At 42.7% G+C, this 24,982-nt stretch overlaps 1 protein-coding gene across 1 annotated transcript in view; it reads right to left on the reverse strand.

Moving 5' to 3' along the window:
- WSCD2 (WSC domain containing 2) overlaps positions 1-24,982 on the reverse strand; it is a 363,115-nt gene that overhangs the window by 139,913 nt on the left and 198,220 nt on the right. Inside the window, exons 3-4 of the mRNA XM_030219890.1 lie at positions 24,467-24,581; positions 11,913-12,097 (exon numbers count right to left, since the gene is read on the reverse strand). Coding sequence (XP_030075750.1) covers positions 11,913-12,097; positions 24,467-24,581 — 300 coding nt within the window. The remainder of the gene's footprint in view (positions 1-11,912; positions 12,098-24,466; positions 24,582-24,982) is intronic.

The following is a 24,982-nucleotide window of genomic DNA, read 5'->3' on the forward strand; positions in this document are numbered from 1 at the left end:
ACGAAAATAGCAACCACTATGATAATGGTGGTGGCTGCAGAAATGATAAATGTCTTCCATTTACCGAAAGCTTTATCCATCCAGCCAGTCCAGGATGTATCAACACCTGAGTTTTCAGCCAATTCCTCTGAGAGCGAGGTAAGGCCTTTCAAAGCTCTGGTGATTGACCCATCTGGGGCAGTGTTGTTGGCGATGAAGTGGCGAGATGGTCTTGTGGGGCGTCTATGTGAACTGGTAGTTGGGACTTCGGTATACTGGGTGGTCAGGGTAATATTCGTGGAAGGAGGAGTGTCACTATCAGGCACCAGAGGATAATTAGGAGGGGTGGGTTGAAGTTCAGACAAGGTAATATTATCCCCAAAAGTGGTTTCAAAAATGGGGACAATAGGGTCTGAGCTATCACTAATATTGGGAGCACTTGTAGGATGCAGGGTAGGAGAATCAATAAGGATAGGAGTAGTCTCAGAATTTTCAACTGGCAATGTAGGATTTCCAGCTGGAAATTCAGTCGCGGTAGGTGTGTCTGCTAACGGGGTGGTGTTACTGGTGAAGATGGTACTAAACCCTACAGACCTGTGGAGGGGTGTGTCTTCAGGTGGGTGGCGTGGTGTGGAGTTAACTTGGGTCACTGTGGAGGCTGCTGGAGTGGGAGCTGGTACAGTAACGTTTCCAACGGATAAGGTAAAGTTAACCAGTTGGAGAGGCACTGGGTGTGGGCAGATAGTCAGCAAAACTTAAGGTTCTGTTGGTGGTGAAAGTAAACAGTGCAGTAAAAAAACAACACCAAACCTATGCAAAATATGATGAAACACACAAGTCCAACCACAAACAACCGAACTGATGGGAAGCAAAAGAAGAGGGTGTACTGATGTACCACCGTGACTTCTGCTGAGGCAATGCTTCCAGCGACGCTTCCTTCGTCAGTGTCCTCAACGTTGTTGGACCACTGGGTGATGGTCTCAGACAAATGCTCAGAGCTACACTGATCAACAGGGTAGAATTCAGTTTTGCTTGGGTCTGGTTCCTTGATGTCTTCGAGGGCAGTAAGGTCAGCTGCAGTTGGTTCCTTGCGAAGTATGACACCTACGAGGGAAACTGGAGGTGGTGGTACCACAGCTTGGATGCACAAAGGAGGTGGTGATGGGATTGAAACTTCCTGCAAGGGAATTGCCTCTGGTGTGGGCTTTGGCTTAGGTTGCTGTGGCATCTATCTGGCTTGATTCGGGAAGTACAGATGCAAAATGTCGAGCAAGTCGGTGATATTGCAGTACAGATTCTGCAGAGTGGAATCAGCAGCAGACTCAGGCTCACCCAGATCCAAATCTCCACTTTCTATCAAAAATTGACTCCTCTGTATTTGTATTATTGTAAATGTAAAGGTATAGCTGAGTACGTACCGAGTGCTTGATTTGAAGGCTGAGCAAAATCCAAATAAATAAATACATGTAATATATGTAAATATGTTTGAAAATTGCCCTCCTTATTTTGCAAAAATTTAAGGGCACACAATAGTATATGAGATGAACTCACTAACATCAATTATATTTATTGTATCAACTTCCCAGCCATCATATATTTAAACTTTTCACGATTCTTTACACACTAAGGGCCAGATTCTATACAAGGTGCCTAAAAAATCTGCACGGTACATTTCTGAGTTAGCGTATTCTATAAGCAGTCCCTAGATTTAGGTGTGGTATATAGAATACGCTTAGCTGATATCCCAGTGCCTAAAATAAGCATGCAGCTATGAAACATAGCACGCAACATAAGCACGCAACTATGGAATGAACTACCAAGGGTCATAAAAACAATACATGACCGAACAACCTTCCGAAAATTACTGAAAATCAACTTGTTCGAAAAGGCATACCACAATGATCCATCCTAAATACTAAACAACAAAACTCTAATAAAACTAAACAAAGCCGAACTCCCTACACCTGACTACCTCATTTACTCGAACATGCGCTACGCGTTATGCATTACCACTCCATTTCCCATGCCGGAAATGAACTTTCTATATTTGACTGTCTAACTCACTTTACTCTAGCTTCTATGAACTTTAATGCAACATCACTTTGTATTTCTCAGTTCCGGAAATGGTGATTGTCAATACGGCATAATGTAAGCCACATTGAGCCTGCAAATAGGTGGGGAAATGTGGGATACAAATGCAACAAATAAATAAATAAATAAAACTATGCATCTCCATTTACACCAATGAAAATGTGGCGTAAAAACCTGTGCGTAGATTAACACGCACTGGGCCTAACTACACATGTAAATTTTGGAACACCAACGAAATGACCATTTTCCTGGCCGTAGCCATGCCCCTGTTGAACTGCACACGTAAGAATTTAGGTGTTTATTACAGAATACGCTTAGCGAGTTGTGCACATAAATTCTAATTATTGCCAATTAGAGATCATTTATTGCTTAAGTGCTGTTATCAACACTGATTAACTTATTAAGCCAATGAAGTTAAACATGTTGTTTTAGAATATGCTTGGATTTTGGTGTAGAATGCTAGGTGCGATATACAGAATCCAGGGGTAAGGGGGGAATTTTATATATGGTGACTAAAGTTGCTATCGCAAATTTGAAAGTGCAGTCAAATTGTGCACACAAATTAATTGATTAACAAGTAAACTGGCGCCAATAACAAGCAACTATCAGCACTAATTAGAATTTATGTGCGCAACTTTCTAAGTGTACTTTGTAACGTGGTGCACATAAATTCTAAAAAAATGGATCTCAAAAGGGGGCATGGCCATGGGAGGGGAATACGTGGGCCATGGGCGTTCCTAAAAATTACGCAGTGTTACAGAATATGCCCGATCTACGCCTACGTTAGGTGTGGACATTTACACCAGGTTTTAGTTGGTGTAAATGGCCACACCTAATTTTAGTCACAGGGACGGTGGCTACGCATATTCTATAAATTGCAGCTAACTCAAGGTGAGGTTTATAGAATAGCACTAAGCACAGGTATTTTCAGCACCCATATATAGAATTCCCCCTCCCTAAGTTTCTCATCCAAGAATCTCTTCCATCTTGTTATTCTCAGTTACCTTCCTTTTCCATTTTGATTCTGCCTTTTGCTGCTTGCTCAGATGAACTTATGAATTTAACAAACAAAAACAGCAGGGTTTAAAAAAAAATTAAATTTCTGGATCCATGGAGGTTCTGACAGAAATACTTGGCAGCCTGTCACTAAAGTAGCCACAGCTCCCAAGTGGGGGATGTTACGTTTAAAATGGCCACCTTACACTGAAATACTGAGAACCATCAACCTGATTTGGAATTAGGAAGGCACAAACACAATGCTACTAGTAGGTCTTTTCCTTTCAGCATATTGATTTGCTATTAGCATAAACCCCTGCTGTGCATCTAAAGACTGTTTTCTGTTTACACATGCAAGGATATCTTCATTAAAATAAAGATACCCCATTCCAGTCTTGAGCTATTCCTCTGGGGTAGCTTACTGCAAACTCTGTGTCTTAGACCAGCTCCTCATGTTTTATTCAACTGTGCATATACTTCGTCTTCAGTTTGTCCTGTCTATATGTCTCAACTGCACTTGTCCCCTTGTCTATCTATTAAGATGGTTCATTGTATTGTATGAACAGCATTAGCATCATAATCTATGTTATCTGAATGTTTTTCCATGCTGCATATTTATATCATTCATATTCTGCTGCTATTTATCATATTTCTGTTATATGATTATTTTACAGTGCTGTTACGTTTATATTTCTGATACTGTTTTATGTTAGTCCTAATACTAGGCTTCAATTTGCCATCTCCAACTTTATCTCATTGACTGTATTTATACATATGTTTGGCCATTTCTGCTGCTTTGCTGTACCTGCTGTATATCACCTTGGGTGAATCTCTACCTAAGGCTGGTTAATAAATCCCAACAACAGTTTTAACGTTTCCTGATGTTTCTAGACCAACTCAGTAGAGAAGGAAATAGAACAAAGGATTTGGGGATAAGGACTTCCTTCTCCCTTCTCTGTAAATGTTTAATAGTATATGAGGGTAATAGATATGTGTTTTTGGACCCTCCACAGCTTGAGGCCTTCCTGGTAAAATTATTTCCTCGATATAGTTTGCAGTTTGAGAATTTAGTTCATTTAGACTTGGTAACTGAATTGATATTATACCTTTGTTAATTTGTCTCTAGTACTGATAGGTCTAGATAGTCCCATGATGTGGGCTAGAGACCTTGACATGTATTGAGTAGAATTTTTTTTTTTTGGTGTTTAATGTCTTTCTTGATTTGCTTGTAATGACATTAAAAAAATTTAAATAAAAAAAAAAATCCCAATAAATAAAGGGTATCTTTTACTAAACCGTGCTAGCAATTCCTGGCGTGGTAAATGATAGGAAGACCATGGGCTTCCTCTCATTTGCCACATGGGAACTGCTAGCGTGGTTTAGTAAAAGAGGCCCAAAATGAAATATTGTACCTACCAAGGTGAGAAGGTAAAATAAGAATAATGATCTGCAAGCACTAATCAGATATCACCACAGCTGATATGAAAGGAAATCTCATAGCTCAGTTATTAAACGGATAGCAGAGTCAGCACTGGAAACTAGACTTCAATAACCAGTAATATTTACTTCATCGTAAGGCTCTTCTCAATCCAAGTGGCACAAAATCCGTAGATTGAGAGCGCACGTAGGGAAAACCTGAAGCGGACATGCCAACCAGAAGAATTTTGCTCTAGATTTCTTCAAATGACAGATTAAATTTAATGTCACAGTGTTGCATATTGGGAAGAATAATCCAAATCATAGTTACCTGAGCACTCAAGAAAAAGATCTAGGTGTCTAGATAATACACTGAAATCTTCTGCCCAGTGTGTGGTGGCGGCAGCCAAAAAAGCAAACAGAATGCTAGGAATTATTAAGAAAGGGATGTAAAAGAAGACAGAGAATACCATAAGCCTCCGCTTCACTCCATGGTGCAACCTCACCTTGAGTATTGCGTTCAGTTCTGGTCACCGTATCTCAAAAAAAGACGTGGAGGGGCATAATCGAACGCGAACGCCTATCTCCATGGGCGTCTATGTCCGAAAACGGGTACGTGAAGAGGCGGGACAGACCGTATTTTCAAAAAAATGCACGTTTTTCAGCTGGGCATTTGTTTTTTTTAGCGATAATGGAAACTAAAAACGCCCAGCTCAAAAACGTCCTAATCCGAGCTATTTGGTCGTAGGAGGGGCCACGATTTGTAGTACACTCGCCCCCCCCTGACATGCCAGGACACCAACTGGGCACCCTAGAGGTCAGTGCGGTGGACTTCAGACAACGCTCCCACATACATAGCTCCCTTACTACGGGTGCTGAGCACCCAACCCCCCTCCCCCAAAACCCACTACCCACAAATGTACAACACTACCATAGCTCTTAGGGGTGAAGGGGGCACCTACATGTGGGTACAGTGGGTTTTGCAGGCCTCCCATTTACCAGCACAAGTGTTACAGGTGGGGGGGGGGGGGGGTGGGCCTGGGTCCGCCTGGCTGAAGTGCACTGCGGTACCCACTAAAAGTGCTCCAGGGACCTGCATACACGCAGGCCTCTAGGACTGGTTGCTGCTATATAACATTGGCACACCAGTTGGCACCTGAAGACTAATCTCTCCAAAAACGTCCTTTATTGGAATAAGCACGCTTACTCACAGTTAACTGCAGATCAGAGGTTGTGCCCCAATGGCAACGAGTCTCCCTGGTACTGAGATGAGCAGTAGGTCAGAGCTGGCAGAATGTTGTACAATGCCCTCTTTCAGCCACATTCAAGGGAAGAACTAAGTTCTGTAACGTGGCTAACACGTGAAAGGGATCTAAAACTGGCTTACAAAAATGGCCACTACCTCATGGGCTACCGGAAACAAAACAGGGCACACTCTGACCCAGTAAGCAGGGGGAAAAGCACCATGGGAGTAGAGCCTACTAACTACCAACATCGTGAGCATTTGCCACAAGCTAGTGGAATCACGGAACCCAATACCCTACACCCAACACAATGCATTGCTGATGTGACTCTGTAGTGCGCATAACAAAAAAGCTGTCACACTCACCCGAGAGCCACATCAGAACCAGGGAAAGGCTGTCACAGGATAGAACACATTCTGCTATCATAGAGGTGGGTACGGCATTTGAGGCTGGAAAAAAGTTTGTAAAGTGGGTTTTTTTTGGTGGTAGGGGGTTAGTGACCACTGGGGGAGTCCGGGGAGGTCATCCCCGATTCCCTCCAGTGGTCATCTGGTCAGTTGGGGCACTTTTTTGGGACCTGTTCGTGAAAAAAAAGGGTCCAAAAAAAGTGACCCAAAATCGCGGTAAAAACGCCTTTTTTTTTCGATTATCAGCTAAAGACGCCCATCTCTCCTCGGCCGATAACTACGCCCCAGTTCCGCCTTCACCATGCCTTCAACAAGCCCCCATCAGCTTTACCCGTTTCCACGACGGATTGTAGTTGGAAATGCCCAAAATCGGCTTTTGATTATACCGATTTGGGCGCCCACGGGAGAAAGACGCCCATCTCCCGATTTGGGTCGCAATATAGGCGTTTTTCTCTTTCGATTATAAGCTGGATAGCGGAATTAGAAAAGGTTCAAAGAAGAGCAACCAAAATGATAAAGAAGAATGAACTCCTTTCATATCCTCATATGAGGAAAGGCTAAAAAGGTTAGGGCTCTTCAGCTTGGAGAGATATGATAGAGGTCCACAAAATCCTGAGAACAAGTAGAAGTGAATCAATTTTTTACTCTTTCAGAAAGTACAAAGTCTAGGGGACACTCAATCAAGTTACCTAGAAATGCTTTTAAAACAAATAGGAGGAAATATTTTTTCACTCAATGAATAGTTAAAGCTCTGGAACTCTTTGCCGGACGATGTAGTAACAGTGGTTAGCGTATCTGGGTTTACAAACCTTTGGACAAGTTCCTGGAGGAAAAGTCCATAGTCTGCTATTAAGACAGACATGGGGAAGCCACTGCTTGCCCTGGGATTTGTAGCATGGAATGTTGGTACTAATTGGGTTTCTGCCAGGTACTTGTGACCTGGATTAGCCACAGGAGACTGGGCTAGCTGGACCATTGGCCTGACCCAATATGCATCTGATTCTGCCAGTAATGAAGCATTTCTTTAAAAATCAAAAGATGTGAACAATCTCATTAAAAAAAATATTTTGGACCTGCAAAATATTTGCACAGTTATTAAACAGGGATGCAAAACTCTTTACTGTATTGATAGACTAAGATATTGCCCGTCTTCCACTGAAATGTTTGGCTTTTTAATTATACATTTTAGTTATTTGAAACAAAATTAGCTTTTCTGAACAATGAATTTACTGCTAAATTGGAATAAGGCAGATTTTATCAAATAGCTTATATGCCATTTAGGCAAAAAGATTTGATATTCATTGAGGTACCCTGATGTCATGGACAATTCAGAAGCTCATTTGAATTTTTCTAATGTGATTTTTAACAGATTTGCTTTAAAGCCAGTGAATAATATCCCTGCAGGAGATCTTAGAAATCTCCAAGTTAGTCTCACTGTCAGTATTCATTCATCTGACTGGAGAAAATCTCTGCTTGACATTCAAGTACCTGCTAATGAACTTCATAAGTCAGGATCCTCAAGAAAAGATGAGTGTATGCAATGACTATGGAATTAGAAGCTAAATTTGCAAAAGACTCTAACGTCAGAAATGGATCAAAAAAACATTTCCAACTCAGTCCTTAAGGGGTCCTTTTACTAAGGTGCACTGAAAAATGGCTTGTGGTAGTGTAGGCGTGCGCTGATCCATTTTTCAGTGCGCCTGTAAAAAAGCCCTTTATTACAATTTTTGACAAAAATGGATGTGCCAAAATCGAAATTGCCGCATGACCATTTTGGGTCTGCGACCTTACTGCCAGCCATTGACCTAGCAGAAAAGTCTCACGTGGTAACCAGGCGATAATGACCTACGCGTGCCAAAGGCCACTTGGTGCGCGTCTGATATGCGCATCCAAAAATAAAAATTATTTTTCGGCCGCTAAGTCAATGGGTGGCAGTAAGGTCTCAGGCCCAAAATGGACGTGTGCCAATTTTTATTTTGCCGCACGTCCATTTTCATCAAAAAAAGGCCTTTTTTGAAGGTGCAATGAAAAATGGACTTGTACAAGTCCAATACACGCGTCTACACCACCTTTTGGCGCACTGTAGTAAAAGGACCCCTAAATTTTCCTACAAAGATATAATTAGTTATAAGAATATGTGAACTTTAGCAATGCAAAATCTTAATCAATAACAACTAGAGATGCATAATTTCAAAGTTCCTTTTAAACTTGGAAGTGCGCTCTGGATCCCCAAACAAAATGATTAAGCCTTGTTTTCACAGAAAAAAATGCAAATTAATCGGGAAATTAATGGATTAATCATTCATTAGACTGCATTATCAGACTTTTCACCTAATGGAAATCATTAATCTGCCTAGAAGCAAGAAACTAATTTAAAAAAAAAAAAAAAGGTTTGCCCTTTAGCTTGTGTTAGCTTGATTATAAAACAATTTTAGAATACATAGCATTATGTTATTCATTTCTCATCATAGACTCTGATTTTGTCAACAATACCATATATGATGCAGTGCTAAGATGAAAAGAGGTCATCAAGTCGCATGTTGACAGTGAAAAAAGGTTGCCAAATTGACACACTTTTCATTATGGATTATTAATGCATCTTTTGTAAAAGAGTGTCATCCAGCCAGAAGCATGAATGTTTTCATTTATTTTAGATAATAATGCAACCACAAGAAAGGAAATGACAATGTAATTCTACATACTGCCAACCATGTAAGTTTAGGACCCCTTTTACTAAGCCACGTAAGCGTCTACGCACGTCCAATGTGCGCCAAAATAAACTTACTGTCCGACTACCGCATGCCTCTTGCGGTAATTTCATTTTTGGCGTACGTCTGCTATGTGCGTCTGAAAAATATTTATTTTAATAAATAAATCAATTTTGATTTTGCTGCACATCTATTTTAGGAGCATAAACTTTATAGAAGAACTAGTAAAAAAGGCCCGTTTCTGACACAAATGAAACAGGCGCTAGCAAGGTTTTCCTCGGAGTGTGTATGTTTGAGAGAGTGTATGTGAGAGTGACTGTGTGTGAGAGAGAGAGTGAATGTGCGAGTGTGTGTGTGTGTGAGAGAGAGAGTGAGTCTGGGTGCGAGTGTGTCTGTGAGAGAGAGTGTGTGTGCAAGTGCATAGGTGAGACACAGTGTGAGAGAGAGAGAGTGTTTCACACAGATACAGTGTGTGCGAGAGAGAGAGAGAGAGTGTGTGTGACACAGACTCTCTGTGAGACTGAGTATATGAGACCAAGAGAGTATGTGAGTGACTGTGTGACATAGAGAGTGAATGTGATACAGTGTGAGACATAGAGTGTGTGAGAGACAGTGTGTGAGAGTGAGAAAGACATTGACTGTGAGAGAGTCTGTGAGAGAGAGAGTGTGCATGTGACAGAGATACCTCCCCCCTCTGTCTCTCTGGTGTCTGAGCGTTGCTGTGCAGGACGCTGAGCTCTGGCTGTGCTTCAAGGAATTGACCAATCCTATTTAATAGAATGCACCTCCAACATTCTGAAGCTGAGAAACCTCGTGTGGTTGGTCACTTCTGATTGTGACGAACCCGGAAGTACGTGATGTCAATTCAGGAGATGGATACAGAGAGCAGGAATGCCTCAGCCATGCAGTCAGCTTCAGAATGTTGGAGGTGCGTTTTATAATATGGGATAAGGCCTTTAGTGTGGATTTCATGCCTAAGTTTAGGGTGCCAGCATTTGCACCTGCCAAAACCTAGTGGTAATGCTGGCACCCAATTTACGGCAGCTGGTCACACAGTTTATAGTATTCTATGACATCCTGCCTAACTTCTGGGAATGTTCCCTGATCCACCCATGCTCCTCCCACAGTCACGCTCCTTTGGAACTGTGCGCTATGAAATTTAGGTACAGATGTTATAGAATAGCACTTAGGGCAGATGCGCGTGTAACTTCAAATTGTTGCCAAATCAACGTCAATCATTGATTGTTGACACCTCATTAACTACTCTTAATTTACACGTGCTTCTGCCCTAGGCACCCAAATTTGTGCTCCCAACTTTGGGCGACCTATATAGAATCCGGAGCTGGGTGACCTGTTATAAATTTACCCTCCCCGAGACTAGATGTTTTGTTAAGAGATTTCATAATAGCACTGCTGCAGTAGATTTCTACCTCTGTATTAATTTTCTGCTGTTCTGTTTGTTAAGTGAATTTTCAGCCTTATAAAAGGCAAATAATTTTGCAGCTAAATTACATTCCCATTTACAGGTCTAAGGATATACCTCAAAATACTTATCAACAACATAAGTGACCTTTCAATTAATTAAATTATGACTCTATTCATTATATTGTATACATAACACAATATAGACTTAATATATTTAACTCTATTTATTTTACTCATGGGATATCAATCCTTTATCCAAATCAGTGTTCTATTGTTTTGAGTACATGAGATTACAAGTTCCCATGTTCCATCCAAAACATACCCAAAGTACCTGAATGCAATACATAAACCGCTTTGGTTCTACCACAGAAAGACAGTATATCAAGAAACAGCCAACCAACCAACCAACCAACCAACCAACCACTCACCAAGCTTTGTAACTGTCTAAACCAGTGGTTCCCAAACCTTGTCCTGGAGTTACCACATCCTGTCAGGTTTTCAGGATATCCACAATGAAAATTCATGAGAGAGATTTGCATGCAGTGGAGGCAGTGCATGGACATCTCTCTCCTCAATATTCATTGCAGGTATCCTGAAAACCTGACTGGCTAGGGTGCCTCCAGGGCCAGGTTTGGGAACCACTGGTCTAAACACTTATTGCAAGTGAGACCGTTGTCCTAATATGTAGCTTCCTAGGGCTTTGAGTTGTTGTTGGACAGTAACCATCCAACATCAACTTGTGAGCACTAACCCAGTTGGCTTGTGGGGAGTTGTAGACCACTGGAAGCAGCCTGTAAAACCATTCTTTGCAGTATTGATATGTTGTTCTTTATCTACCTCTTGTTTTCTCTCTATCACCTTGCTGGACAATAATCAGCAATCACAATCTATCACCAACCACTTGATTTCAGGAGCGATAGGTCTTTTGTATCCTCTGTTCTTCAAACTGGCACATTTTAGTTTCATGATATTTACCGGTTAATGGAAACTAATATTAGTCACTTTAAAGGCTATTAAACAATAATAAAACAAAAATCCCTGGATTCTATATATGGCGCCCAAAATTGCACACCAAAATTTGGCATGCAGCAGGCGTATTCCGTAATTATGCACAACTTAATTGACAAGTGAGCAGTTAATTGCCAATAATTGGGTGCTAACAATCAATTATCGTCCTAACTGGCAACAATTTGGATTTATGCGCACATCTTGCTAAGCGCTATTCTATAAAGATGTGTGCATAAATCTTTTAACGTGCAACTGAAAAGGGGGCGTGGCCATGGAAGGAACATGGGTGGGTCGGAGCATTCACTAAAGTTGCACATACTATTATAGAATTCAGGGGATCCGCGTGAGAATTTACACCAGGTTTCGGTTGACATAAATCCTCGTGCCTAAAATTGGATGCGGATTCCTGTGCTAAACACTATTCTACAAGCTCTGAGCACCGTTTATAGAATAGCCTTAGCGATCAATTTTTTGTAATGCCAATTTACAGAATTTAGTCCAAAATGGAAAATAATGTAATACCTTTTTATATTGAACTTAATATATTTTTTGTTATATTTTTATTTATTAACTTTAAAGGTATTGTTATTTATCACACTACTGTATTAACTATAATACCAAGTGACAGATTTACTTACATCTCCTTGCAGACTCTTGCGTCAGTTCCAGCCGATAAATGGAGAGACGGTTTACACCTCCACAAATGTTGCTCTTCTCCCCCTTGCATTCCATATTACATTCAGACTCACTGACATTTAAGGCCTGGATCTTGTGACCACAGTAACATTCTGCTCCAAACTCCAATCCGGCATATAAGTATCCCCTGGAGGAAAAATAGAGCAGTGTTTCCATCAGAGATGGACTGCACACAGAGGAAGTTACTGGTAACTTGAAAAATTAGCATTAGACTTATACAGGGGCGTAGCCAGACTTCGGCGGGAGGGGGGCCCAGAACTCGATGTGAGGGGCACATCACATTTCACCCCCCCCCCCAGCGCCAACCCTTTCGACCCCCTCTTCCCACTGCCGCCAACCCTCCCCCGCTGCTGCCCCTTTTGTCCCCCTCTTCCCTGCTGCCGGGTACCTTTGTTGGCGGGGGTCCCCAACCCCTGCCAGCCGAAGTCCTCTTCTCTGGCGCGGCTGCGTTGCTGATCTGCAAGGACAGGCTTCTGTTTCTGCGAGTCTGATGTTCTGCACGTACGTGCAGACTGACAGAAACAGAAGCTTGCCCTTACAGATCAGCAACGCGGCTGTGCCAGAGATCAGCAATGCAGCCGCACCGGAGAAGAGGACTTCGGCTGGCGAGGGTTGGGGACCCCCGCCAGCAAAGGTACCTGACGGCGGCGGGGGTTGGCGGCGGCAGGGGGGGGCAGGGTCAAATCTACAGGGACCCATGCCCCCGTGGCCCCCTGGACTTATATATCTAGAAAGAATTAAGACTATCAAAGTGAAGTGGAGTGGAGGAGTGGCCTAATGGTTAGTGCAGCGGGTTGCTGACCTGGGGAACCGGCTTTGATTCCCGCTGCTGCCTGACAGTCGGCAGTGGGTTGAGATTCTGGGGAACCAGGATCAGTTCCCTCTGCAACTCCGTGTAAGCCTGGGCAAGTCACTTAGGGGCCCTTTTACTAAGACACGCTTAAAAGTGGCCTGCGCTGGTGTAGGCATGTATTTTGAACGTGCGCAGGTCAATTTTCAGGTGCGCCTGGAAAAAGGGCATCTTTTTTTGTGGCCAAAAACGGAAATTAAAACCAGCACGTGTCCATTTTCGGGCTGAGACCTTACCGCCACCCATTGACTTAGTGGTAAGGTTTCACATGCTAATCAGGCGGTAAGCGGCTAGCACACGTAAACTGCTGATTACCGCCGGGTAAGTGCCGTGTGGTAGAAAATATTTTCTACCGCATGTTTTGGGCGTGCATAAAAAATGGAATTACCGCCCAGGGAACGTGATAGCTAGGAAGTAGTTCCAATTTGGCGCTTCTTAGACACACGTAGGCACCTATGCACCTTAGTAAAAGGGCCCCTCTGCCCTCCATTGCCCCAGGTACAATAGATAACTTACAATGTGAGCCCATTAGGGGTAGTGCAAAGTACCTGTAATAAAAACTGCATAGTCACCTTAGAGATAGCTTGAGCTATATCAAGTGCTATAAATAAAGCTGCTATTGATAACCTTAATAAAATGAAAATGCTCAGCTCATAAATTAAATAGTAGGGTTGCATCCAAGTTTATCAAGACAAACTTCAGTATTCCTTAGAAAGATCTCCATAAACAGGGCCCATTGCTTCATCAGTTATAGATGAATAATGTCACGAAATCTTCTGGAAGCTTAAAAAAAAAAAAGGTGTAGCAACTCAATAAACCTGACATCATAGAACAAACGTACACAGCTGATGACACACAAGTTGGCTATGCAAGAAAATGGTACAATGAGAAGCTACAGGACAAATAATTTTTGACTTTAGAGACCAGATTTTGGAGGTATCAAGTTACCTTTTCATTCCCCTACCTTATCCCTCCACCCTTACAAGCATGTTGGGATGGCGGGAAGAGGTACGGGAGGGTAAACAGAAACGTAGTTACAGAAAAGGTCAGATTTCCTTAAGCACACCAATCTGACTACATATGTCCACATCCCATATGTTCAGTGATCAAAATTTATCATGTTGAATGACCATCTTGAACTGGTAAAATACAATTGTGAGAAAGTGCTATTTTGCTTTGCTAAACAGGCAAAATGTACCATCATTGTTTCACAGTTCCATCTTCAGTAGTTAGAAATGCATAGCATTTTAATTCATTTCGTTTATATGTCCACTGTAATTTACATATTAAATGTCACAGCTCTAGACCCTGACTATCTTGCAGTAATAGGGCATTTAGCTGTGGTATTTGATCTGCAATGTTTATGACACTGTTAACGTACATTAGTCATTTGTAAAAGAACTGGGCTGGAGGAGAGGAACATAAGGTAATTATCATGGGAATGCAATCCGTCAAAGTAGAACTGGGTTGAGGTTGGTACCCGTCCCTAAACAAGAAGTATGTCCGAATATTTATTTCAAATCTGCCCAAGGGAAAGCTTCATTCTGTAGCGAATAAGATTATTACCCCCCCCCCCCCCCAGTTACAAAGCTGGCACAGCCCATTCAAAGTGAACGGGCTGCGTTGGCATCGCTGCACGGTTTTGTAAAAAGAGGGGGGGGGGGGGGGTTTGTTATTCTAGATGTAAGCTAGAGATCAGAAAATACATTTTTTTTTTTGTTACATTTGTACCCCACACTTTTCCCACTCATGGCAGGCTCAATGCGGCAGGCAATGGAGGGTTAAGTGACTTGCCCAGAGTCACAAGGAGCTGCCTGTGCCGGGAATCGAACTCAGTTCCTCAGTCCCCCAGGACCAAAGTCCACCACCCTAACCACTAGGCCACTTCTCCACTCAACAAAATTAGTTTTGTTGCACTGAAACTTGGTGAACATTATATATTGTTTCATATCTGCCTACAGGGTTATACTGGGTTGTACGAACCAAGGATAGGAAATGACGGGGAGGGGGTAACAGTTTTAGTGATAAAATTTGGCATTTCTAAATCTTCCATTGTCACGCATAAGAGGGGTTTAAAAAAATTATTATGATTTAGATTTGCTCACACCTTTTTTCAGTAGTACCTCAAGGTGATATAGATTCAGGTACACTAAGGGGTCCTTTTACTAAGCTGTGGTAAGCACTTAGGGGGTCTTTCACGAAGCAGTGGCAAGCCCAACGAGGGCTTTCCATTCCTGTGGTCCAATGACTGAAAAGATGCATGCTTCTCCTTCAGAATGGATTTTGGAAAGTGAAGGTATGGCCAGATGCTGTGATCCTTCGGATCTCAGTGCCCTACAAGGTTTCTAAATGTTCAAACTGGTGGGAAAATAAGGAGTATCATTCTGTAACACTTTGTGTACATTGGAAGGGGGGGGGGGGATAAGCTGTGAAAATACATTTTTACACATTTAGGAAATTTGAGGAGGAAAGCAGGCCTACCGAACTTCTGCCATCCCACTTAGATCTTCACCAATTGGCAGCGGTCTTGGCCGCAGCTTAGTTCAAACCATGTTAAAGATTGTGTTTTTCCGAGAGGAATTAAAATATATGCGTTGGGGAATAGCACCAAGTGGTACTGCACAATATTGAAGGGAATACACTCAGAAAGCTAAGGAAAGACTAGATTTTTATTCTTTATATACAGGACAAGTTTATTTACAAACCTGTATAGGCAATGCCTTGATTACAGCACTCAGCTTTCGGATCTTATGCAAGGAGAATGTACATCAAGATAAATATTGATTGACACCCTGAATTATTAATTATATTGAATCAGTACGAACACATTGATTGGGGTCCAGATATATTCTTTCTTCTCTCTCTGTTGCTGGTCGGGGTGGTGAGGGAGGCTCTTGTGCTTGCACAGGTGACCTTGAGGCTCTTGTGCTTGCACAGGTGACCTTGAGGTTAAATTCTTTTGCTGGCAAAGAAGGTTTTCTAGTTGCAAAGTGGATGGGGGTAGAACACGGAGAGGGTCGAGCAAGAGAGAGGAAGTGAAGTTTGTTTATAATTGTCTTGTTGGGCTCTAGGAAGTTAGGTCACCTGGTATGTAATAATCCAAACATAATTCAGGGACAGTTGAAATTGGTTCTTTCTGGGTTTTCAGATGGAGGCATGGAGGTTTGCAGGAAAAATCATTTTGAACCAGTGGCGTAGCCAGACAGCCAATTTTGGGTGGGCCTGAGACCAAAGTGGGTGGACACAAAATTTTCTCTGTCCCGCCCTACCTCCACCTCAAAATATAAATACTTTAGCTAATGAGGATCCCCACACGCTGTCAGCTAAAGACTTTCTGTAAAGGTGGCCAGAGCTCCCTTTTACCAAGCTTGGCAGACGGCAGCAAGGTCCCTAATGCCAGCACCCCGTGCACGCTTAATTGTCGGTGGCTCAAGGAAGCTGTCGCCAACTGAAGAGCTTGGTAGAAGAGAGTTCTGGCCATCTTTGGAGGAAGCCCTCGGCTGGGGATCCCCACAAGCTATACAGCAAGGGTCAGGACCAGTGTTAGACATGCTAGAGCCCAGGTCAGGAAATAAAAAATAAAGGAGGGCCCCCACTTCCAATCCCCTCTCCTCCCTGCCTCCCCTCCGATTTCCCCACCTGCCATTAGCCTCACCAAATACAAAACAAGGGATCATAAATTAGAAATAAAAATATTTAGACAAAAAAAAACAGAAATGCATTTCCTTTTCTACTACAGTACAACAAAAAAAGTGGGAGAGCGACCAAGGAAACCAAAGACTGGAAGATGTACATTAATAAGAAGGTTTATTTGAAGTATGAAGACTCAACACAACATCGTGTTTCGGCCGTTAGGCCTGCATCAGGAGTCTATAAAAAGGTGTAGCAACTCAATAAACCTGACATCAAAGAACAAACATGCACAGCTGATGACACACAAGTTGGCTATACAAGAAAATGGTACAATGAGAAGCTACAGGACAAATAATTTTTGACTTGAGAGACCAGATTTTGGAGGTATCAGGTTATCTTTTCATTCCCCTACCTTATCCCTCCACCCTTACAAGCATGTTGGGATGGAGGGAAGAGGTACGGGAGGGTAAACAGAAATTTCCTTTTCTACTAAACACAGTACAAAGACATTGGCTATGCACATTTCCCACAGCTAACATATTCCATTTAAAACATTCAAAATAAAAATGCTCTTTTCTACCTTTGTTGTCTGGACATTTTATCTTTCCGTCATATTGGTTCCAGTTTTTCTTTTATGCTTTCCTGCCTGTCATCTGCTAATTCTCTTTCAAGCAGCTGTTGTCCATTTCTTTTCCCCTCTCTCCTGTCTATTCCCTCACTACACCTGCCTCTGACTTTTTTTTTTTATCTCTTTCCTATTTTATTTTATTTTATTTTCTGCTTGTCAACTCAAATTTCACTCACTCTCTCACTCTTCTTCTCCTCTTTACTTTTCCGCTACCTATCAAATCTCTATGTTCTCTCACCTACTAGCTGTCCCATTCCCCATCTCACTCCTTCCTCAGCCCTCCATTCCCATATTTCTACGCTCTGTAAACAGTATCCTCTCATTCATTTCCTTGCCACCCCTCCACCCCTTTGCTGCATCACTCCCTTCCTCCCCTCCACCTCATATCCAACAATTCTCCCTCTCTTTCCCCCTCCCCACCACTGTCCACCATTTCTCCCTCTCTCCTTGTGCCCCGGGTACAACATCTCGCCCTTCCTCCCCTTTACCATCATGCCCAATATTTCTCTCCCTCCGTCCCTCCTTCCCCCCTGTGCAGCATAATCTCTCCCTCCCCTCCATGCAGCATCTATCCTTCCCTCTCTCACCACCTGTGCAGCATATCTCCTTCCCTCTCTCACCCTCCTGTGCAGCATATCTCCTTCCCTCTCTCACCCTCCTGTGCATCTCTCCTTCCCTCTCTCATCCTTGTGCATCTCTCTTTCCCTTTCTCACCCCTCATTCAGCATTTCTCCTTCCCTCTCTCACCCTCCTGTGCAGCATCTCTCCTTCCCTCTCTCACCCCTCCATTATTTCTCCTTCCCTCTCTTGTCCTCCCCCATGCAGTATCTGTTCTTCGTTCCTTCCCTCACCTCAATCATCCCACAACTCTCCTTGCTTCAGCACCTCAATGGGTCCCCGGCAGCAGTAACGATTCCTATACGCTGCCTGCCGCTAACCCAGAAGCCTCCCCTATGTTGCGTCTCGCCCAGGCTAAGATACAGGAAGCTGCGGCAGAGGAGAGGCTTCCAGTTTATCGGCAGGCAGTGTATAGAAATCGCACTGCCGCTGTCGGGGACCCACTAAAGCAAGGAGAGTTGTGGGATGGATGCGGTGAGGGAAGGAACAAAGAACAGATGCTGCAGAGGCCCCACTGGAAAAAAAAATGACTTAGGACAGGGAAGCCCAGCCTGTTCCAAACTTCCACCGGCGCTGTTGCACCCGCTGCTGGGTGGGCATGAGCCCAAACTGGCTATGCCCCCGCTTTGAACCGGTTCGGCAGGTCACATATCCTGGCAGTTAGGTTCTCAGACTCACATCCAGAAATGCACAGGGCAATATTTGAAGAGGGCTAATGTCTGGGGCAAGTCCTTTTCTCAGTAAATTCTATAGGCGGTTTCAGACCTTCTCAGTTTCTCAATGGTCCTCCTTTATTTTAGGTCTGTCTTTTTGTTAGGCAGTGGTTGACCACTTAATATTTCTTCTGTCCAAACTGGCAATGGTCAGAAAGGGGATGAGTGGCATCCTCTGCAATTCATCCCCTTTCCTCAGAGCAGGGCAAGTTTCAGCAGACAACAATTTTTAATAATAATTCCTAGATTCAGCAAAATTAATAATCCAGCAAATTCATCACATGACTCTACAACCACAACATGAAGAACTTAGCAAAGGAGACTGTTCATAATGTTCCCACACAATTTGAGGGGGCCACCGCCACACCCTGCCTCCCTCGAACACAGAGGAAGCACAAAAACCATGAAGGACCAGCAACAAGAAGGGGAAGAATGATAATAGCCACCACCAATGGCAAACGGCAGTGGATATCTGGGCTTGACACCATGGTAGTGGCAAAGGGATTTGGGATGATACCCAAACTCACCTTGTCTTAGAATGCTTTTGTTTTTTGTTTTGCAGTGTGTTTTTTGTTTGTTTTCTTTGGAGGGAGGTTCTGTTTTAAATGACAATTGCTATTCTTACTGGTAAAGTAGATGCAGTTAGTTATGTAATATTGTTTAAAAGCTTCTTAGAAACAAATCAAACCTCTAAGACTAGGAATGTGCAAAAAAAAAAGGTGAAATAGTTGTAAAAAAATCAAACGAGGTTACAATAAAATAGAAATGAGAATGAGATGAGACATTTTGGGAGGGGGAGGGGGAGGGCTTATTGTCCTCTTCACTTCTTCCCACTACCATCACATCTATAGGAATAATTTCCCCTGCATCCAGTATATACGCCTGCAAACCTTCATGCTTATAAACCATACAGATTCAATTAAATTTTCTTCATACTATGAGGCGCAAAGATGATCAGTTGCATCAATATATTTATTTTGTTACATTTGTACCCCGCGCTTTCCCACTCATGGCAGGCTCAATGCGGCTTACATGGGGCAATGGAGGGTTAAGTGACTTGCCCAGAGTCACAAGGAGCTGCCTGTGCCTGAAGTGGGAATCGAACTCAGTTCCTCAGGACCAAAGTCCACCACCCTAACCACTAGGCCACTCCTCCACTATGCCTTTTCTACAAGGTGAGTTTGTTGTTCCTATAGGCTGTCACTTTACTACTATTTGACTGGGATCTAAAGTTTATCCTTAAATAATTTGGGGGCCCTTTAACTAAGCCGCATAAGCATCTACGCGCGCCCAACTTGTGCCAAAATGGGGTCACCGCATGGCTTTTGCGGTAATTTCATTTTTGGCAAACATACGATATGCGCATCCAAAAAATAATTTTATTTGCATATGCGCGTATCAGACGCGCACCAAGTGGCATTTGATGCGCATAGGCCATTACCACCCGGTTACCGCATGAGTCTTTATCGCTAGGTCAATGGCTGGCAGCAAGGTCTAAGACCAAAAATGGATGCGTGGCAATTTTGATTTTGTCACACGGCCATCTTTGGCAAAAATTTTATTAAAAAAAGGCCTTTTTTACAGGTGCGCTGAAAAATGGATCGGCGCACCCAAAACCCGCGCCTACACTACCGCAAGCCATTTTTCAGCACACCTTAGTAAAAGGACCCCTTTGGAAGAGAATTACCATTTAGCAATAGAGCAGGCTGACTAAATTTGAACATGCCATCTTATAACCCCTCCCCCCATAAAACCCCCCCCCCCTGCAATTCAGAGCTGTGATAAATTCATAGTTCCTTCTGTCACAGTCTCAGCGAGACCATTGCTCATCTGAATTGTTCTTTTTTTTATGTAGATATTTATAAATATGCAATCACTGCTCTTGGCAATATTTCAATCAGCGCTGTAATCCTCGCTCGTTAGGCCAGCCTCGATGAAGGTTATGACATTGAATATCAGACTGCTCCCCGTGCTACAATGGCTGCATAGCATTCTGAAGAGCAATGCTTTGCAGTTCTGATGGGTAAACCTCTCACTCCAGCATGCTTTCAAATTATCTCCCTTGAGATTTCTTTGAGGATATCAGTTGTAGCAGAAATTAATTCTTCATATGTATTTGAGAAGATGGTTTATTACTACTATAGGGCAGCCTGTGAGTCACTTCATGTGATGTAGTTCAAAAGCTCTTAAAACTAGCCTCGTTAGATCTGCGTGCGGGAAATACAAACACACAGCTATATGGTAAGGCAAATTGGATTAAGCAACTACCGAGGGGATTCTGTAAGAGGGCACCAACATTTAGATAACATATTTACATGGGTTGTGCGCAGGGGTGTGCTGGAGCAGGCTCTCACAGGCTCTCGAGAGCCGTTTGTTAAGTTTTTAAGAATTTTGGGAGCCGGTTCTCCATGGCTACTTTAACAAATGGATCCCAAAATGTGGGCTTGGGCCCCTCCTGAATTATCTTTTACTTTGCTGGCAAGAGAGAGCCCCCCTGTTAACAATTTACCAGCACATCCCTGGTTGTGAGCCTAGTCTAAAAGAAGACTTATATGCATTAACCTCCAGATTCTGTATAGGCCACCCACATTTGGCCACAGATCCATGATTTGCATGCAAACTAATTAGCCAATTGGGCACTAACAGTTATTGGAGTTAACAAGCACTTAGGGGTCCTTTTACTAAGACGCATAGGCGTCTACGCACATCAAATTGGAACTAACGCCCGGCTACCATGTGCCCCGGGTGGTAATTCCATTTCTGACGCGCGTACAAAACACATAGTAAACATTTTCTACCGTGTGGCGCTAACCGGGCGGTAAGCACCAGTGTACACGTGCTGACGCTTACCGCCCGGTTGGTATGTGAGACCTTACAGCCAAGTCAACGGGTGGTGGTAAGGTCTCAGGCAATAAAATACAGCATAGTACCCTATCAGCACAATTTGCCATCTTAACACTGTAAGCCCCAAATTCTACATATGGTGCCTAGGTTTATGTGCATTAAATTGGGTGCATGCCCAACTTAATGCGTGTAATCTAACTGAATAATGAGCCAATCAACGCAGATAATTGGTGATAACAACCAGTTATCGGCTCGAATTAGGATTTATACCTATATCTTATTCTATAACGATCAGCATGTAAATCATAACAAGCGTTACAATTTGAGGGTGTGGCTAGGGGCATTCCGGGAGTGTTCTGAAACTCATACATATAGAATCATGTTTAACTATAGGCACCTACAACTAGGCCTTTATGCGCCAAAGGGTGACTCTATAAAGGACGCATATCCCTTAGAGAATCACGTTAAGTATGTTAAATTTTTGGCAACAATTTTTAGGTGCTACTTATAGAATATAGCCCTAAGGGGGTAATTATCTATTGATCGCCTAAAGTTAGACACTGGGATGATGAGTGCTAAGTGCGGATTCTATATACGCATACCCATAAAACCTTGCTCTGACAATGTTAATGACCTTGATTCAGATTATACCTTGGACCTCGTCTCCCTATCTCCTCACTCATCCCTAGTCTTTTCTTCTCCATCTCTCCTATACCATATCCCTCTCTATCCCTAGTCCTTCTGCTTATCCTATCTCTGCTTATCTTCCCATATCAAATTCATTTATTTAATACCTTACTACTATTATGTTTATTCAGCTTGTATTATTTCTCCTTACAAAACTTTGTTATTCTAGTTACAATGTAAGCTGCATTGAACCTGCTATGTGTGGGAAAGCGCGGGGTACAAATGTAATAAATAAATAAATATCAGTAATTGCCGTTATACAATACTAGTGTAAGACCACATTTACGCACCTAATTTTAGGAACGAGCACTTATGCTAAGTCAATGGCTGGAGTAAATGCTTGCACCTGTCGGCAGTTAGGTGCTTAAATTCTAGTATTCTATAACCTGTGCGTGTAACTGCCTGACACGCCCCTTACCCACCCATGTCTCTGCAAGGAATTTGAGGGGTCCTTTTACAAAGGCATCAAATCGGCACTACCACCCGGCTTGCGTGTGTACTTGATGGTAATTTGGCGCGTACCGAAAACCCACAGTAGAAAATTATCTTCTACCGCGGGGGCGTTCCTGGTGGTAATTGGCAGTTGTTGACCGCTGGACGGTTACCACGTGGGTAACGCGTGGAGCCCATACCACTAAGTCAATAGGTGGCGTTAAGAGCTCAGGTCAAAAATAGACGCTCAATGTTTTAAATTTTGTCACACGTCCATTTCCCGGCCCAACCCCCCATTTTTTTTTTCCAGATGCAAAGGAGAAATGGTCCACGCAGGCCACTTTTTGGTGTGCCTTTGTAAAAGGGCCCTTGAGTGCACAACTTATAGAATACCAACTAAGGGTAGTTAGGCAAGTAGTAACTGCCAATTAGTGCCAATCTGCTGCAATTATAGCCAATTAGCATCTAATTAATCTATTACGTTATGAATGCAACTGGCTTTATTCCATAAGTTACTGTTATGACTGTGCCCCTGTGTCATGCTCTCATTCATCTCGCCCCCTGGTGGTCAGACCTGGTGGTCGCAATGGACTGTCTGTTTGTGGTTTTCCCGGTTCCAGAAGTCATGCCGGTCCGGTCCGGATTTTCTAGCCAGCCAGTTGGTCTTGAGACTTTTTGGAACTAAGCAGTTTCCGTACCTGGTGACCTCCCTGGCTGTTTGCCTTTATTAACCACCTGTAAGCTTTCCTAGTTTGCCTTGCAACAGAGCTCTTCAGAGGTGTGTCTTCTGTGATTGATTGTTGCTGTGCTTCCTTGCTATTTTCAGTTTCTGCCTATCTCTGCCTTTGAACCTTTGCCTGGACCTGGACTTTGACTTTGCTTGCCGCCTGCCTTTGAATCTTGGCCTGGATCTGGACCTTGCCTTTATTTGCCATCCCACGGCTCTGCTGGGTTTGTGGACTATCTTCCTGCTCTCTGCTGTGGCTCCTGTTCTGGTCCTGCCGCTCCAGTCCGGAGGGTACCGGTCTGTCTGGGTTCCGCCTTGTTCCCGGTGGGTGTTCATCCTGCCACTGCCACTACTCGGCAGTAGCCCAAGGGCTCACTATCCAGTGTTTCGTGTGAAGCGTGACAGTTACAGACACAAATTTGTATGCTAGTTGGAAATCTGGCCTCATGCATTTCTAGAATTGGAGGGGGGGGGGGGGGGGGAGAAGTGCACAAGACTAAATTCAGTATAGAGACATTAAATTGCCAGAGTACTACTAATTTCTTTCATAAACAAAAAGTTCTTCAACTGTTTTCAAAAGCAACAATATTTGTCAAATTCCTAATCTCAACAGGCAAATTATTCCACTCAAAAGGTCCACCAACTGTAAATAAACAAATTACACATTTCCAAAAGACATATCGAACTACATTGACTTTTTCATGTTTGTCAGTTATGAATCATGTCATTTTTAAATTTGTCTAATTCTTTTATGTTTGTAGGATATATAACTATAACTGTATTCAGGGCCAAAATTATGCATATAGCAACCCTAAACTGTACCATTTAAGAGCGCCCCCCCCCCCCACCTCAATTAAGTAGGAAGTAATTTTAGGTTTAGTAGACAATATGCATTTAATTTTTTTTGTGAAATATGTGGCCCTTTGAAATGTGAGGCCTTAAACTGTAGCATGTTTCGCTTATACTTAAATCTGACCCTCAAGAAGTGTACTGTTTATTCTACATAATGCTTTTTAATGGTTGTAATCCACTTCTGGGTACTGTGGTGTAACTGAGCTGAATATCAGACCTGGATAAAGAAAGGAAAACTTAAGTCTGTGGTTATCATCACATGCAGGATTTGACATGTTCACGAAATGGGACCCTAAACTTCCTATTTACTGCAGAAAGAGAAATCTGTTTGCACTAGGGCCGCTCTTCTGCCAGCACATCTGGTGCAAGGTAACGGTAACATCCGAGATGAAAAAGAGACAATGCTAGCTGAGAGTGTGAAGCTAGGGATTACACAGGAGACAATGCAGAAATGCTGAAAGAAATGAAGACCCTCCCCCCCCCCCCTCTTCTTGGTGCATTTGCTCTCTTACCGTTCTGCACAGTTGTCCTGACATCGAAACACTGTCATCTTTTTGTAGTCAAAAAAGGAGACTCCACGGAGGGCTCTTCGGTGTGTATCATCCATGTAGCAGCCAATATATTTTGCTGAAAAAAAAAAAGAATCCAAAATAATCTGGTTAAAAATTCTTACAATCTTACAGAAAAGGGGGAAAAACTAATTCAGTCGGAGTACACAAACAACATTACACCTCACTAGACTCTAACTTTTATATGCAAATTTCTCTTTATTATAAATATTAATGCCTTATACCAGCTATTAACTTTAAACATTAAACCACTCATTCATCACCTTTCAACCACCACTCACCCTACATACCAGTTATCTAAAATATCATTAGAAGTTTAAATATTAAACCATTATGCATGAAAAAAATCCTGCTTCATAACATTGATGAGGCAGACAGTCCATGGCAATCAATCATGTCCACTGCTGTAATATGCTGTAAAACCGTCATAACGACGTCCACTGTGTGGCCTTTTAGTCA

The sequence above is a fragment of the Microcaecilia unicolor genome, chromosome 11 (assembly GCF_901765095.1).
Source record: "Microcaecilia unicolor chromosome 11, aMicUni1.1, whole genome shotgun sequence".
In the NCBI taxonomy this organism is placed as follows: domain Eukaryota; kingdom Metazoa; phylum Chordata; class Amphibia; order Gymnophiona; family Siphonopidae; genus Microcaecilia; species Microcaecilia unicolor.